Here is a 17,090-nt window from a genome sequence, read left to right as displayed (position 1 = left end):
ATTTGAGTGTAAAGCGTTGTGACGTTTTTCAGTTTTAGGTGATTTTGGCAAATAAAAAATAGATTCTGTTATTCTGGACAAAGGGTTGAGGGGATGATCTAAAAATTTGTGCACAATTTGGTCTAGAAATACGGAGCCCGTAAGATGACATTTTCGACACTTTTTCCCCAGCACCTAATTACGAAATACTTTAATTCGTTTTTACGAAATATTAATTAGTAGTTACGAAATATATATTTCGTAAAAACGAATTAAGTCCCGCGAAAAAAAGTGTGAAAAATGTCACCTTAGGGACTCCGTAAAGAATGGTACACAAATCTCTTTAAAATATTTCTAGTCTTTTAATATGACAAAAAAAAACCTCAGTGGAGTTTCTTTAATATTCAGTGGTGTAAACAAAAAAAATCCTCTAAGTTCTTAATGAACCACTATTAGCCTTCTTTAGTACACTGCAATTTACGAAGGTATGTATAACAGGATGTGGCCTGAGAGATAAGAAAGTCATCATATATTATAAATATTTCACTGCTATCAGTGCTAGTGATGTTTATGGCTATTCTGTCATAACGGTAAGTTGGTGCCTTTTTTTCCATATAACAGGCATTTAAACCTAAAATACTCATTTGCAGTTGGGGTCATTCTCTATGTTTATGAATACTTACAACCTCCTTAAATGTGATTTACCTGTTAAGAAAACGTTTCATTCTCATATTTAGACAGGTAATAATCTCTCTGTTGAGTTTCGATTTTGAACTGTTCATCTGGCCTTTTTTTAAATAGTTTAAAGGCCCATTGTGCCTCAGAGTTGAATAGATATTTATTTCTATAGAAAGGTATAACCAGTATGTGTTTTATAATGTTTAAGTAACAGAGCATGCTAGAGCATGTTAAATGCCTGTTACCTGAAGAATATAGAGCTAAATGTAAAATAATATGTCATAAAAGTATGAAAATGGTAACAAAATAGTAATTTTGACTTTCATACAAAACACTTAATCTCAATAAATGTACAAATTGCGAAAAGGCAACAGAAGAAGGAGAAAAACAGACTGTTCAGATAATTGGCTAATGCGTAACTTGTTGGAAACTATAAAAGAATAACAAAAAAATGAAAGAAAATAAAATAAAAAAAGAAATAAAAATAAAAATAATACAAATAGAAAGAATAAAAGAAAAAAAATAATGAAAAAAAAAAAAAAAAAAAAAAAAAAAAATAAAGAAAAAAAAAAGAAAATATTTTGAGAAATAAAAATAAAAGCATTACTGGGCCTTTAATTGATATTATTTTACAGAGAGATTTTAGACAGCCATGTTACTAGCGGTCATAATTCTTCTGACATTTGAAACATGTCATGCTGCTACAAGCAATGGGTAATATAACCTTTTTTGTTAATTATATATCTCATGATATACAATATGTAATATAACCAATTTCCTCATTTTATTCGCATACTATGTTTTACAACTGCAATGGAAAATATAACAAGCTTTTACTTTATAGTTATATTTTGATATACTGTACTGTATAATTCAAATGTTTAATATAACCAATTTCCACATTTTTATCCTATGATATGCTTTACTACTGCAATGGAAAATATACCAAGTTTATAATTTATATTCATATCTTGTTATACTTTACAACTGAAATGGTAATATACCAATGGTTACACTATATTCCATAATATGCAACATGCAGTTGGTAATATTGAGTTTAAACATAAGCTTTGGTGATATATAACAATAACTTGTTGATATAAGTAGTTTAAACATTATATTTGGAACATAATGCTACAATTTATGCGTTATATAACCAGTTTAAAAATACAAATGGTATATTAAATGCTGGTATAAACGATTGTTTGAGTAATCATATTTTACATTACGAAAACAGTGACATGCTGGTTTAAATAACCTATACGTAATATGCTATTCAGAATATATGTAGATGTTAACAACAAAAACGAAAACAAAGATACTTACAAACACAAAACGTTCATAATCATATGCCATGTTCTTGTAAACGGAAATATTTCTTTGTAATGAAAGGACCCACTGGATTGTCGTTCCTGACAAGTGCACGCCTGGAGTTCCGCTTCCGGTGACCTTCACCTTTTATAACACGTCTGGAGTTGATGTAAAGGTACAACTGGACCTGCTTTCCGATAGTCATCACAGGGTGACTTCCCTTACGCACACTTTTAAAGAAGGTAATTTGTTATTTTTGTGCGCCAAAATATTTTAAACACATATTCCATGCTTGTTCAATGAATGTTCACAAATATTATCAGTGATTTCTTCTTGGAAATCTTAACAAGAATCTTTTAAGATTTTTTATCAAATCAATCAGACAAATTTATTTATTTTGAAAATAAAAAGGCTTTATATTACCAACCTATTTCAAAGTATCAGATTTTAATGAATTATAGTCTTCCCCTAAAACGAAATTGTTACACTCCATCAATATAATATGTTTATCTGTTTTAGAAAGAGCATAGTGTTAAGTTCCCACACTGTGACATTATAAATTTAGTGTTGTTAATTGTTATAAATTAATATATGAAAATGTACTTATTGTACAAGTTTTAAATAAGTCATTCCGCTGCACAAGTCCTATATAAAGTTATCCTGCTGTACAATTCTTAAATAAAATGATACAGCTCTGCACGTCCTGGATACAATGATACAGCTGTACACGTCCTGAATAAAATGATACAGCTGTACAAAACCTAAATAAAATGATACAGCTGTACACGTCCTAAATAAAATGATACAGCTGTACAAAACCTAAATAAAATGATACAGCTGTACACGTCCTAAATAAAATGATACAGCTGTACACGTCCTGAAAAAAATGATACAGCTGTACAAGCCCTAAATAAAATGATACAGCTGTACACGTCCGAAATAACATGATACAACTGTACACGTCTTGAATAAATTGATTCTGCTGTACAAGACCTAAATAAAATATACAGCTGTACACGTCCTAAATAAAATGATACAGCTGTACACGTCCTGAATAAAATGATACAGCTGTACAAGCCCTAAATAAAATGATACAGCTGTACAAATCCTAAATAAAATGATACAGCTGTACACGTCCTAAATAAAATGATACACGTCCGAAATAAAATGATACAGCTGTACACGTCCTAAATAAAATGATACAGCTGTACAAAACCTAAATAAAAAGATACAGCTGTACACATCCTAAATAAAATGATACAGCTTGTGCACGTCCTGAATAAAATGATACAGCTGTACAAAACCTAAATAAAAAGATACAGCTGTACACATCCTAAATAAAATGATACAGCTGTACACGTCCTAAATAAAATGATACAGCTGTACACGTCCTGAATAAAATGATTCTGCTATACAAGACCTTAATAAAGTGATTATGCTGTACAAGTCCCAAATAAAGTTATTCTGTTGCACCAGTCCTAGATAAACTGATTCAGCAGTAAAAGTACCAGATAAGGTGATTCTGCATAAAAAGTGATTCTGTTGTACAAGTCCTAAATGAAGTTCATCTGCTGAACAATTCCTAAATAAAGTGACTCTGCTGTACAAGTCCAAAATGAAGTGACTTTGCTGTACAAGTCCCAAATAAAGTAATTAATATGTTCTGATAAAACCTCTAATTAAGTCTATATATTTTTATTTTGCGGGGAAACCGGGGTTGTTAAAAACTAGTAAATTTTCCTTTTCAGTTTTTGCAAAACAAAAAACACACGGTGTGTTTGTGTGTGTGTTGGGGGGGGGCGGGGGGGGTAGGGAAATTTTTAAACCATAAATAAAAATGAACGGTTTGGACCAAAACTAAAATCCAAAAACCCTTACATGCGAATGTTTTTTTTATCTTTTTCTTCATGAGTTATATTTTTTATTTAAATGCGACATGGGATAGATAACCTATCATAATAGGTTTTGTTGTTAGTTTTTTTTCATGTTAATTAATTTTTGTATCATGTATTAGAACAATACACACAATTACGAAATATTGCAGCTTTTGTGATTGCGATCCGAACTTATGTTAATGATTTTTGATATCACCTATGAATCTTTTCAGCACGACAATGCCTTCGTTATCAGCTAAACCTCAATTAATAATTCGTTATGGACTTGTTTGAACTCTCTGTGTGTGCGTGCATTTTGGGTTTTAGTGATTGAAATTAATTTTTATCTAGTAGATTCGGATAAATCATAAAGCATTTACTTAAATTGGTAAATTGGCTAAATTTAATCAGTCAAGTAAATCGATATTTTTTTATAAATAATTTCAAACATTATTTAAAATTGTTTAATGCTTATTATGAAGCATCTACAACATTAAATTAGTTGAGTGGATCCACCGTCCTTGACCAACTTAATTTTGTAAATGCTTACCAAACACTTACCTAAATCTTTGAGTTTTACAAAAGTGATTATATAACTCAAAAAGTATTGAATAGACTTATTCATATACCAATGCTTTCACATGTACTTCATGTTTTTCTTTAGGTACCGAATCTGTCACACAATCCAGAAACTTACTCTCTCCTGATAAATGGACTGAGGGGTTTATTTTTCCAAGAGCACGCAATCTTACACCATGATTCTGGTGATATCAGTGAAACGTTCGCCGTACATATTCAGACAGACAAGGGTATATATAAACCTGGACAAACAGGTAAGTCTATGTATATATTCAGACATACAAGGGTATGTATAACCCTGGACAAACAGGTAAGTCTAGGTATATATTCCGACAGACAAGGGTATATATAAGCCTGGATAAACAGGTAAGCCTAGGTATATATTCGGACAGACAAGGGTATATGAAAAATATATAAAAAAACAGGTGAACCTAAACTTATATTTTTAATATGAAAAACCAGGATATATTCAACAAACCACGAAAAACAAGTCAACCTACCTCCATATTTAGACAGAGAAAGGTCTTTATTAACTTAATAAAACAGGTAAACCTACGTACAAAAACAGAACAGGTTATATTCGCCTGCACAATCAGATAAGCCTAGTCACAGAGCTAAGTTAACGTTGTAGCTAAATTCTAGTTTTAAGACAGAGGGGTCTATATTTAGACCTGGATAAAAAAACGTATGAATGACAACGTTTCTAAGACAAGAAAATACAAATACGTTAGCCTGTCTACACATGGGTATAACGCCGCATTTTTGAAGGAGACAAAACACCTTATGATGTTACCATTTTTCCATTTAAAAAAATATTAAAATTTTTTTTAAAATTTTTAAACATAATAAAAAAAGTTCGCACTTTTTTTCTACACGAAAAATCATCAACATCATGAAAAACTCATCCCCAAAAAAAATTTGCAGGCAGACTACTATGAGCGTATGTGGCTGATTTGTGCCATTCGTGTTTTCTCCCCGCGACCCCGCCAAGCGAAAAGTCGAAAATTAACAAGTATATTGTATCTATGAGCATTTATCTTTCAGTGCATTTTCGAGCATTTGGGATTTCGTCCACAATGTTGCTTTATACGGGACAACTGAACATTTCGATTACTGTAAGTTTATGTCAAATTCTGTTGTTTTCATAGCAGTATTATATTTGTTTTATTTTGTTCATGTTTTTTTGTGCTGCATCAATATTGTAAAAGTAAGATAGCGACATCTTGGGTTGAAGGCAAAAGACCTAGCTTGATTTCTCGGCGTAATCTTTCAAACTTGACTGGGTACCTGTTGTATGAATAAACAATATGAATTTAAAGGTCATAGAAGGGATCATCTTAGAATGAATAATATGATTGCAAATGAGTTGCCTGGTGGGTATTTTTGCATGTATTTAAAATAATACCCCCCCCCCAAAAAAAAAATAAAAAATTAAAGAAAATGATCCATGTATGCTGCATACAGTTATAATTGTTTTTAAAGAAATCTGAAAACAAAGTTTGTTGAGGGTTGGAACTTGCAACTTCGGGATTGCTATGTTATTATACGTACCATTAGACCATCGGGATGTTAGTATAACATGAACTGTCGAAACCTTTCCTATCATTAAAATCAATTAATAAATCGTAATAAATTACGGAAACTACTGAACAGTTCCCGAGTCTCATGTCAATTTTGTCAAACAATACTATTTATTTTATAATTTCTTCAATCAATATTGTTAAATTCCGATTTTGTGAACATTTCAGGATCCGAAAGGAAACATAATGAAGAATATGGTGAACGTATCAGAATCCAATTATGGTGTCATCGAAGATTATCTTATAATGGACTCTGAACCGGTTCTTGGTACATGGACAATCACTGCAAATGTTAAAGATAGGGTAAACAGTGTTGCAATTTTTGTAAAATTCTCATGCTTTAACCGCAATATTGAAAATATTTCGTTTTCAGTTTACATTTCTATTTTTTTATTTTGATATACTTTTCCATGGGCACTTAACAAATTAATATTATGTTGTCAAATGAAAACAACCCTTATACAATTTTTTTATAGTTAAAACTGATAATGGTTTTTTTTCTATGTTATTTTTGTTAATTTTATTTTGGTTTTCTAAAATTGAATCATAATTTTGAGAGCATCTCGACATTTAGGTAGTACATATAAGTAACATTTTATGTTTTATTTATCTGTCTTCTATATTTCTTATAAATATTCCACTCTACCGATGTAAAACTATATATTTTGATTTCCTATTTCTATTTTGAAAATCAAAACGTAAAAGGAACTCCACTGTGTTGTTTTACATGAAAGAGCTAATAATAATAATAAAATGTTTTTCTCCAAGATTTGTGTAGAATCTGATGTAGATCTTAACCAATAACTTGTGTTCAAATTTTACTTTTATTGTGCAAAATGACCCTAACATGAAAAACGTTGCAACGCTTTTCACTCACATTGAGATAAAAATTGTATTGCAGAATTTTCCATTCTATGTTGCTTCACTTGATCAATGTAAAAAATTCAAAATTTCAAATTTTATGTTTTTAAGGCTTTATACCAATGCATAGAAATTTGCGTATTATGCCATTTATGACGAATTTTTGCCATGCAATCAGTTTAATATCGTGTATGCTGTTACATCTTTTATTTTGTTTTAATACATGTATAAATTATATATTCCTATCTTTCAGGCTGACAAAGTCAAACATTTCATTGTACAAAAATACGGTAGGTTGTTACGATACATCTTTGAAAAAAACCTATCTGCGGATGTTTCTAAATTCAAAATTTCACCATTTTTTGTGTCAAAATGTTGAATTCTGCTTAAGCCGGTGCTAGGAGGCGTGGACGGTAACTTGCACTTTCCAGTACCGTCCATGAACAGGCTCAGTCAAACCGAGCCTGCAACATTTTACATTTTTGCCGTGTTGGGCTTTCTTTAGGGATTCTGGTTTTCTGTATTTTATTGTCACATCCGTGTTATTTGTGCCGTGTGGCGGCTGTAAAAAGTCTCCCCGTACATTTAATCAATGATGTTGTATTTTCGATCCTTGAAAATCGTTCAGCACGACATTATTGTTGTGTATACATTTTAGATGGTATTTTAAGTTTCTGGTATTTGGCCTTTTTCATCATGGGTGGTTCCAGTATTCCTTCCTGAATACTGTATTATCACCCTTCGATATGTTGCCTGCTTTTTAAATTTGCCTTTTGACGTCTTATCTGTGATATGCAGGCTTCATAACCTCAGATCCCTTTTCAAAATTCCTGTTTATTTAATTCTGCCCATTGTTTTCTCGTTTAGGACACACGCATTCTTTTACTTGGGGACCATACACCGCTTTTCATGGAATGACACTACTGTGTCACATTGAAGGTTCCATGATAACCGCCGTATGAACACATCTGCGGATGTTTCAAAATTCAAAATTTCACCATTTTTAGTGTTAAAATGTTGAATTCTGATTAAGCCGGTGCTAGGGGGCGTGGACGGTAACTTGCACTTTCCAGTACAGTCCATGAACAGGCTCAATCAAACTGAGCCTGCAACATTTTACATTTATGCCGTGTTTGGCTTTCTTTAGGGATTCTGTTTTTCTGTACTACATGATTGTACATAATTAATTATTATAACCTCCCCCCCCCCCCCCCCCAAAAAAAAAAAAAAAAAAAAAACTGTTGCCCTCATGATTCTAAACGAAACAGTTGACATATCATTTTATTTTTTTTCATAAATGAAATATTGAGAAATATTGATGAAATAAAATGCATATTTTTTTCTTTTCGTATTTTCACTGTAAACTTTATTTTTCTCTGCAGTGAAACATATTTTCCGTATTTTCACTGGATTCTTGCGTTATAAAAGGAGAACAAGTATTAAAAGAACCCCCTGAAAATTCAAGTTTTTTCTATTAATACAGGATTTATTTTCATCTTGTGGTATGAAAAATACCATATTTCACTCGTGTGCCACTCGTGAAATATTTATTTTCATACCATTCGCTGAAAATATATCCTGTATTTATAGAAGAAACTAGCTTATCCTCTGTATATTATTTTATTCATGGACAGTGTTTGTTTGTGTGTTTGTTGTACAAATTTATATATTTACCATAACTGGGACATGCATCAATTGGCTTGTATATGTATGTCGCTTTTTCGTGCACGGACAATTTAACCAAACTCTAGTATTACATTGCTTGTTCTAACTTATTCTGACCTTTCTTAACATGTGCTCGTTATCAGACTGAAATCAATACAGATTTCTACATAGATAAATATTATCTTTCATTTATATACACGACAGGCAATAAATACCCCAAATCATGATGTTATCTAATTTTATTTAAGTCAGCCAGAAAACATTTGGAAAGAAATAAAGTCAAAATTTTATATTTCAAGGAATTGTGATAATAAACTTTCTCTACTTTCTCTTGTTTAACTTTTAGTGCTTCCAAAGTTTGATATTAAAATAGAGCTGCCCTCTTACGTCGTAACCACGGACAACGAAATGCATGGTACCGTCAAAGCAACGTAAGTTTATTTCAATTCTTATTTTTTTCTTTAGATAAAAATGTCTTTATTTGTGTTCCTTATAATATATATTGGATAAACGCAACAAAATCTAATGAGTTAATGTATTTGTGTGCGTTAAAATCTTAATTTATGGTAGCGATGTAGCAAGGACCTGTTTTGTTCCTCAAATATTCGCACAGCAAACTTACGATTGGTACATCAAAGCAATATGCAGACATTTTTCTCTCCAGATATTCGATATTAGAACAGTAAGTTATATACCACCATTTTTCTTTCCATATATTTGTACAGAACTGTGATTGGAACAGTACAATTGTGTGCTGTCATTTTGTTCTAGATATTCTTACGGTAAACCTGTGATTAGAACATTAATGTTATATGCTGTCATTTTGTTCTAGATATTCTTACGGTAAACCTGTGATTAGAACATTAATGTTATATGCTGTCATTTTTTCCAGATATTCGTACGGTAAACCTGTGATTGGTACAGTTTAGCAATATGCTGTCATTTTTTCCTGATATTCGTACGGTTAGCCTGTGATTGGAACAGTAATGTAATATGCTGTCATTTTTCCAGACATTCGTACGGTAAACCTGTGATTGGTGAGTTAAGTTATATGCCGTCTTTTTTCTTTCCAGATATTCGTACGGTAAACCTGTGATTGGTACAGTAAAGTTATATGCTGACACAGATTATAGTAGTGCTCCATGGAAATATAATGGTGGCGGAGTGATGGTGGAATTAACATTTAATGTATGAATTGTTTATGGCTTATCATTATTGGCTGTGTAAACAAATTGTGTAAACAAATAGCTTATTGAAATGGCAATGCCCTTAACCCCATTCTGTTCGTACGGATCAATATATTTTAGTTATTTTACCAATTACCTTGACAATTGCCGTGCATGTTTAAGTTTAATTAAACTACGCCTTGTCATTTTTGAGTTATGTCCCTTTGTTACTTAGAAAAATGGCATTTATATTAAGGAAAACTACTGTTTTGAGCCAGTTTGTTGTAAAGTGTTTGTAGGATTTTAATAAATTCAGCTTGATTGTTGTATTTATGTTGTAACTAATTAACTACTATCAACATATAATTGTATATTTTTGAGTTACGGCCCTTAGTTAATAGCAATAAGCAAAAATTAGGAAATTTAAAATCGTTTTAACACTTATTTACCTGATTTTGAGATATATTAGCATAAATATGAATTTAAAAGGGGGAGGGGGGATTTACAACAGTTCCATAGAAGTTCACCTACCTACTTTTCATTGATATTTTGGCTCCTTAAAACATAGAAATATGATATTAAGTCATTTCTAAAGAAAGAAAATTAAACTCAGGTATTGACCTTGTTTGCTCGAATTAACATAACGACTGAATGTATGGTGATTATTAAATTCAAGGAGTGTGTTGTTTTGTAATGACATTTTCTTACTTAGGTCCATACCATAGCATAAAGGGATTATAGCGAAGTTACCTCCCTTTTTAAATAATCCATATATACATGATTTCTACCCTTATAAGAGTGTGTGCTTGTAATTCATCAGGTTTTATGCCCATCATTCCGTGATTTAGATACCCAGTCTTGGACAAACTATGGCCCTTGTGTTTACATACAGATTCCCTGGTAAAGCACATTTTTGTGTCTTCGAAAACAGACTCATACATGTATGCTTGTAACATAAAAATAATTTTAGTTTGAATGTTTCTACATTTAGTTCAAATTTTGTGCCCAATTCAGTGATTGTTTTCGAAAATTGACTACCGTGATGATTTTTTCTCCAGGCCTACTGAGTAACATACCCTGTGCCTTATTCAACAAAAGATTAGTTTAACTTATCTAAATGGAACATTATGCCAAATGAATGCTTATATGTTTTTTTTTTCAAAAGTTTTCTTATGTTGTCCTGTGACATTTTCAAAAAAGTTATGGCCGTGTCGGACTAGTAAACTAATGATCGCTAGCGGCATGAGTTCAAACCCTGTCAGGGGCAAGTCGCTGTTTCGTTGAGCAAGAAACTTTACACTCATTGCTCTTTATTGGTTTGTTCCAAGAACGAATTCGAAAGTGAGTCTTTAAGCTTATAGCTTCCTACACAAGCAAACTCAAATAAATTTTGTATAAACCAAAAAAGTTACGCATTGGCCAATTACCCCAGCCATCATTTGCATCTATTGCTATTTTTGGTCATTATTAAAATGTAGTGATAAGGTGGTTTGTATGGAAGTCACAATATTTCTTCGTTTTTCATTTGTTACTTTTTGGGCAGTTTATTTCGTATTTCTTAAGTGATACATACTGTAAGTGTATGGGGCTAATTTGTGCCATTCCGTTTTTGCCCCGCGACCTCGCTAAGCAAAAAGTCGAGAATTAACAAGTTAATTTGGCGGGGCGCGAAACGAAAACCCGGTTATTAGCGGGGTGCGGGGCGAAAGTTTATCTATTAGTTTTCGCTCCACGCCCCCGACATTTTAATCTTGTTTTCTCGACTTTTCGTTTGGCGATGTCTCCGGGCAAAAACACGAATGGCACAAATCAGCCACCATATAAGTGGTTTCAATCACATTATTTTTAAAACGTTGTAAAACACGTGTTTTACCTTTCTAAAGAACGGAAATAAAAATTCTGGGTAATAATGTGCCTTTTTACAAAATTGGTATACATCCATGTCAAATAACGTGTAAAAATTCAAATCAATTTATAGACATTGTTGAAAAAGTATAATTTAAATGTTCTACAACTTTGTTTTGTTTAGATCAACGGAGAAGCTAAATTTACGGTTCCATTTAGTCGTATTCGAGACGAAGCTGATCCGAATACATATGAACCCCTGGTCCAAAAACTGGCAAATTATCATCTTACCATTAAAGCGTCCGTAACAGAAAGCATCAACAATATAACAAGAAATGCTACAGCTCAGGTACTTTTTTAGGGTAGTAAATAATGAAATAATGTTAAGATTTAATGCTTTATTTATTATAAAATTGCCAAGATTTTGGTTGTAAAGTGTTTCAATTATTTCTACACATTTCTGTTTATCACATGACATAATAATAGTATAAATAATAATAATAATAATAATAATAATAATAATAATAATAATAATAATAATAATATAATAATAATAAAAATAATAATAATAATAATAATAATAAAAAACTTATAATTATACTAATACTAATACATGTAATACTAATACTAATAATGATAAAATGTTGTAGGTGAAATTTTACAAGGTGCCATTTCGTCTGTCGTTTGATACCGCACCAAGTATGATGTTTTTTAAACCGGGATTAACGTATCATGGTCGTATGGAAGCGTCGTAGTGCCAAACCTGAAATATTTTTATCTCTTAATTAGTAGATACTAAGTCATAATTAGTAGATAGTAAGTACTAATTATTAGATAGTAAGTGCTAATTAGTAGATACTAAGTTATAATTAGTCGATACTAAGTCATAATTAGTAGATAGTAAGTACTAATTATTAGATAGTAAGTGATAATTAGTAAATAGTAAGTACTAATTAGTAGATAGTAAGTGCTAATTAGTAGATAGTAAGTTATAATTAGTAGATACTAAGTCATAATTAGTTGATAGTAAGTACTAATTATTAGATAGTAAGTTATAATTAGTAGATATACTAAGTCATAATTAGTTGATAGTAAGTACTAATTATTAGATAGTAAGTTATAATTAGTAGATAGTAAGTACTAATTAGTACATATTTAGTAATAATTATTAGATAGTTAGTACTAATAAGTAAATGCTAAGTCATAATTAGTAGATACTAAGTCATAAATAGTAGATAGTAAGTGCTAATTAGTAGATAATAAGTCGTAATTAGTAGATACTAAGTCATAATTAGTAGAAACTAAGTCATAATTAGTAGATACTAAATCATATATAGTAGATAGTAAGTGCTAATTAGTAGATACTGAGTTGTGACTATTTGATAGCGAAAGATCAGTTTCACAACATTAAATATGGAGGAAATAATACGTTCATATTTTCATATGTACTAATTAGTACTTACTATCTACTAATTATGACTTATTATGTTCTAATTAGTACTTACTATCTACTAATTATGACTTATTATCTACTAAATAGTACTTACTATATACTAATTATGACATAGTATCTATTAATTAGTACTTACTATCTACTAATTATGACTTATTATGTTCTAATTAGTACTTACTATCTACTAATTATGACTTATTATCTACTAATTAGTACTTACTATATACTAATTATGACATAGTATCTATTAATTAGTACTTACTATCTACTAATTATGACTTATTATGTTCTAATTAGTACTTACTATCTACTAATTATGACTTATTATCTACTAATTAGTACTTACTATATACTAATTATGACATAGTATCTATTAATTAGTACTTACTATCTACTAATTATGACTTAGTATCTACTAATTAGCACTTACTATCTAATAATTAGCACTTACTATCTACTAATTATGACTTAGTATCTACTAATTAGTACTTACTATATACTAATTATGACTTAGTATATACTAATTAGCACTTACTATCTACTAATTAGCACTTACTTTCTACTAATTAGCACTTACTTTCTACTAATTAGCACTTACTATCTACTAATTATGACATAAAAACATTTCAGGTTTGGCACTAGGACGCTTCCATATGGTCGAGTAAGTAACTTTAACAATTCACTTACAACTTTGCAGTTATTTTTCTGCTTACATAACAGACTCCGATAAAAGGCCTCTTTAGAATTGAAATTTTCTTTAAAATCAGGCATTTTTCCCAAAAATCTGAACTTACACCTGCTTTTAATTTCCCAAATTAAGAAATTTTAGCGATATTTTTTTCCAAAATCAAGAGGGCTAAGGCCTCTTCCCAATTAAATGGGGAAAATCTCTTGAGTGAGTAACATAAAAGTATTATTTTAGCTTTATGTATATATATTAATTAACATGAAATATCATATTCATTATATAATTCAGAATATTTTTTGTATTCTTTTTCTTTATTAGTTCTTTTAAAGTGGATTTTGGTTTCTACCTTTTACTTATGAACATAAAGTTAAGAAAATAGAATAAAAATAAATCAAGTAATTGTAAAAATCGCGAAACACCTGTCTTTAATACTTAACGGTGCATTGGATGATTTAATGAATAAGTTTTTTCTCCCATTTTTACAGGTGTCATTAACACAAGCCGACGGTAATCCGGTCATTTCATCTTTACCGGAAGTGACGCTTGTAACGTATGTGAAATACTACGACCCGGCTTTGCATTCATATAACGCTCATTACTTACGGGAACAAGCATTGGTTCCTCCGGCAACGGGCTCGCTTAGTTTTAGTGTAGACCCACCAGAAAATGTAGATTCTCTTCATATCAAGGTAGTTTATCAAATATTATATTGAAATAGAAATTACCTAGTTTTGATGGTTTCAAAAAAATGAACTTCATTTCCTCCACATGTATTATTTTAAATACATTTTCAAAATTGTCGTGAAAAGTATCATGAATCTGGAGGCTGTATTTATCATTCTGAATAAGTTCAAAGCACATGATAGTGCATGTACATAAAATGTATTTAGTTTTCAGTTTTACCCTTTTTATTATCAATCTGATTTAACAAAGATATTTATATGTTGTTATGTTAAGTGGTAGTGAATTAACACTTTTAAATGTAGCATACCTTCAAAATATGGGCAGCGGTGGTCTAGTGGTTGAGGTGTCTGCCTCACAATCCAGGGATCATGGGTCATGACCATATTTCTTCATATGGGATACCAGTACTGGTTGGTTCCAGGAAGCGGACTCGAAAGTGATTAATATAAGTCACAAGAGTTTGTTTTGCACTCGAGCTTATTACCACAATCTGAGATCTTAGATACATGATCCAATGATCCAATTTAACATATCCAAAACATATGCAATTATCCTAGAAGATAATAAAATTGTTCGAGAACACTTAATTATTATTCATTATATGTGTTAACATGCTAGTATTGTCACAAAAGCAAAAAAGAAAAAAAAACAAAAAAACAAACAAACAAAAAACCTACAAAAAACAACTAAACATCAACAAAATGAAAAAGAAAACTAAAACAACAACAAAATATCAATAAAACAACAATAAAACAACAACAACAAACAAGAACCCCCTCCCCCCCCCAAAAAAAAAAATCAATAAAAAAAATCAACCAAATTAAAAAAAAAACAACAGCAACAAAACAAGCTTTGCTAAGCTTCAGGCCAGTAGGACACGAGCACTGTACATATCTGTTTCAACAAAGCCTAGTGTTATTGCTACATGAAGAAAAGATAAGCTTAGATTGTCTCTCGACAGTCAAAGTACGTGTATGATAAATTGTTGAATATTACAGGTGGAGTTTAGAGGACTATCTGACATGATACATATCAAAAAACCTTACTGGGTAACTGAGGCTGGAAATATTCAGATAAAATTAAACTCAAAACAAGTGGTGAGTTTCTTTTATATATCTTATGCCGCTTGGGATTGCTATTTAGATATCTGGGAGCAAGGACAACGTCATTTGCTTACAATTAAATTTTCAGTAACTCAATAACTTACAATAACTCCGCTGGGTAACTGAGCTGGGTAACTGAGGCTGGAAATATTCAGATAAAGTTAAACTCAAAACAAGTGGTGAGTTGTTTTTATATATTTTATGCAGCTTGAACTTGCTACTTAGATATCTGAAAGCAAGGTCAGCGTCACTTGCTAACAATAAAATTTCCAGTAACCCAATGATTTAACCCATTACTTCATATACACGCCTTTTAACGCCTTTTTCACCCCCTTTTTGTTGTCTCAAATGATGAAAAAATGCCTTATTTAGACCCTAAACACTTGTTTTCTGTTTTGAGAAATGTTGTTAAAAAAATGACCTCTTTTTCGGCGCGGCCCCCCAACCAAAAAGATACATCAGGGGGTTGCCAGAAGGGGGATGTGCCCCCTTCTGTTTGGGGGGTTTGCAAGGGGGCGGCAGTCCCCCTCATCGCCAAGAAAATTTTGGACTTGTGAGAGGCTGTAAATGACCCCAGATTGATCATAAGGTAACGTGTAACCAACGCTGAAAAGCATTTGACTCTATCTCAATCCATTGAGAAGTTGCAGCACTTTGAAATCAATTTTGATGGAAAAAATCAACGCAAAATAGTGATTTTTGGCAATTTTGAGATGTCCCCTCGTTGCCATGGTAACAGAAAATTAAGCCTGAGCATGTTGTTGCAAGGGCAATGGTCCAGTCAACATTTGTGCCAAGTTTGATTAGTGTTGAAGCAGTTTTTTATAGTATTATAGCAATTTGAACTTGTAAAGGGAGACTTTTTCAATGAAAACAGCCATTTTTTTCACAAAATGCTCATGAAGTAATGGGTAAGCAAAATCTTTCATTCCTTCATCCTTAGAGTTATAGAACAATTCGGATGATCATATTAGACATGCGGCTTCTGTTAATATTTTTAAATCTCGTCTCAAAGAAATTTATAAACCACATACCGTTCCTAAATATTTTGTATACGGAGATCGAAGTTTTTATCTGTTTACCATGCACGTATTAGAAACGAATGTAGTAAATCTTAATGCGGATCTTTGTAAAAATCATCTACGAGATAACTCACTTTTTAGCTAATGTACATCCAGTATTGAAGATGCCGAACATTACTTTTTTAAATGTCCCAAATATAACGAAATAAGAGTGCAGTTATTCCGCTCAACTCGCGGTTTCCATCCTTTGAGCGTAAAGACCCCTTTGTTTGGAAAAGAATCTCTTTCTGATGAGAATAACTTATTTATTTTTTGATAAGGTACAATTATTTATGAAATTATCGTGTAGTTTTGAATCTTATTTTTTTTTATATATCTGTACTACTTGCCACGTTCAATTGATATTCCTCCTTACTGAACTCTATCCCCCTTTTTTTCTTTTCTTTTTATGTATGTTTTTCTTCTTTTTTTCTCCTTGTGCATTTTTCCCTAATTGCTCTACTATCATACATTTTGGTTTGTAACTGTCTTATTATTATTAGATAATTCAATATATCAGGGAAGAACGCGTTTGCTGATGTTGTAAGAACTCGTGGTTCAAC

At 31.3% G+C, this 17,090-nt stretch overlaps 1 protein-coding gene and 1 long non-coding RNA gene across 2 annotated transcripts; both read left to right on the top strand.

Moving 5' to 3' along the window:
• The first annotated feature begins 430 nt into the window (after positions 1 to 430).
• LOC132733676 (uncharacterized) lies at positions 431 to 2,114 on the top strand. The gene is made up of 3 exons (XR_009626197.1): positions 431 to 569; positions 1,293 to 1,371; positions 2,050 to 2,114. It is a non-coding gene; the product is annotated as an uncharacterized LOC132733676 (long non-coding RNA).
• A 2,378-nt stretch (positions 2,115 to 4,492) lies between these two features.
• Positions 4,493 to 15,580, top strand: LOC132733674 (CD109 antigen-like). Its single transcript, XM_060720336.1, has 11 exons — positions 4,493 to 4,675; positions 5,466 to 5,536; positions 6,170 to 6,304; positions 7,116 to 7,152; positions 8,874 to 8,958; positions 9,601 to 9,715; positions 11,723 to 11,887; positions 12,189 to 12,289; positions 13,622 to 13,652; positions 14,165 to 14,368; positions 15,362 to 15,580. The coding sequence occupies exons 2-11, from the start codon at positions 5,498 to 5,500 to the stop codon at positions 15,563 to 15,565; spliced, it is 1,116 nt and encodes a 371-aa protein (XP_060576319.1). The 5' UTR covers positions 4,493 to 4,675; positions 5,466 to 5,497; the 3' UTR covers positions 15,566 to 15,580.
• The last annotated feature ends 1,510 nt before the right edge of the window (positions 15,581 to 17,090 follow it).

Source organism: Ruditapes philippinarum, unplaced genomic scaffold, assembly GCF_026571515.1.
Source record: "Ruditapes philippinarum isolate M1 unplaced genomic scaffold, ASM2657151v2 ctg8880_1_1_1_1, whole genome shotgun sequence".
Taxonomy (NCBI): Eukaryota; Metazoa; Mollusca; class Bivalvia; order Venerida; family Veneridae; genus Ruditapes; species Ruditapes philippinarum.
This window is presented reverse-complemented; position numbering and strand designations above follow the sequence as displayed.

Excerpts from the sequence above, each read along its gene's own strand:
- LOC132733674 (XM_060720336.1), top strand. The coding sequence starts at position 5,498 with ATGTTGCTTTATACGGGACAACTGAACATTTCGATTACT. Across the intron at positions 6,305-7,115 it reads CTGCAAATGTTAAAGATAGG|GCTGACAAAGTCAAACATTT; the intron begins GTAAACAGTGTT and ends CCTATCTTTCAG. Across the intron at positions 12,290-13,621 it reads CATGGTCGTATGGAAGCGTC|GTTTGGCACTAGGACGCTTC; the intron begins GTAGTGCCAAAC and ends AAAACATTTCAG.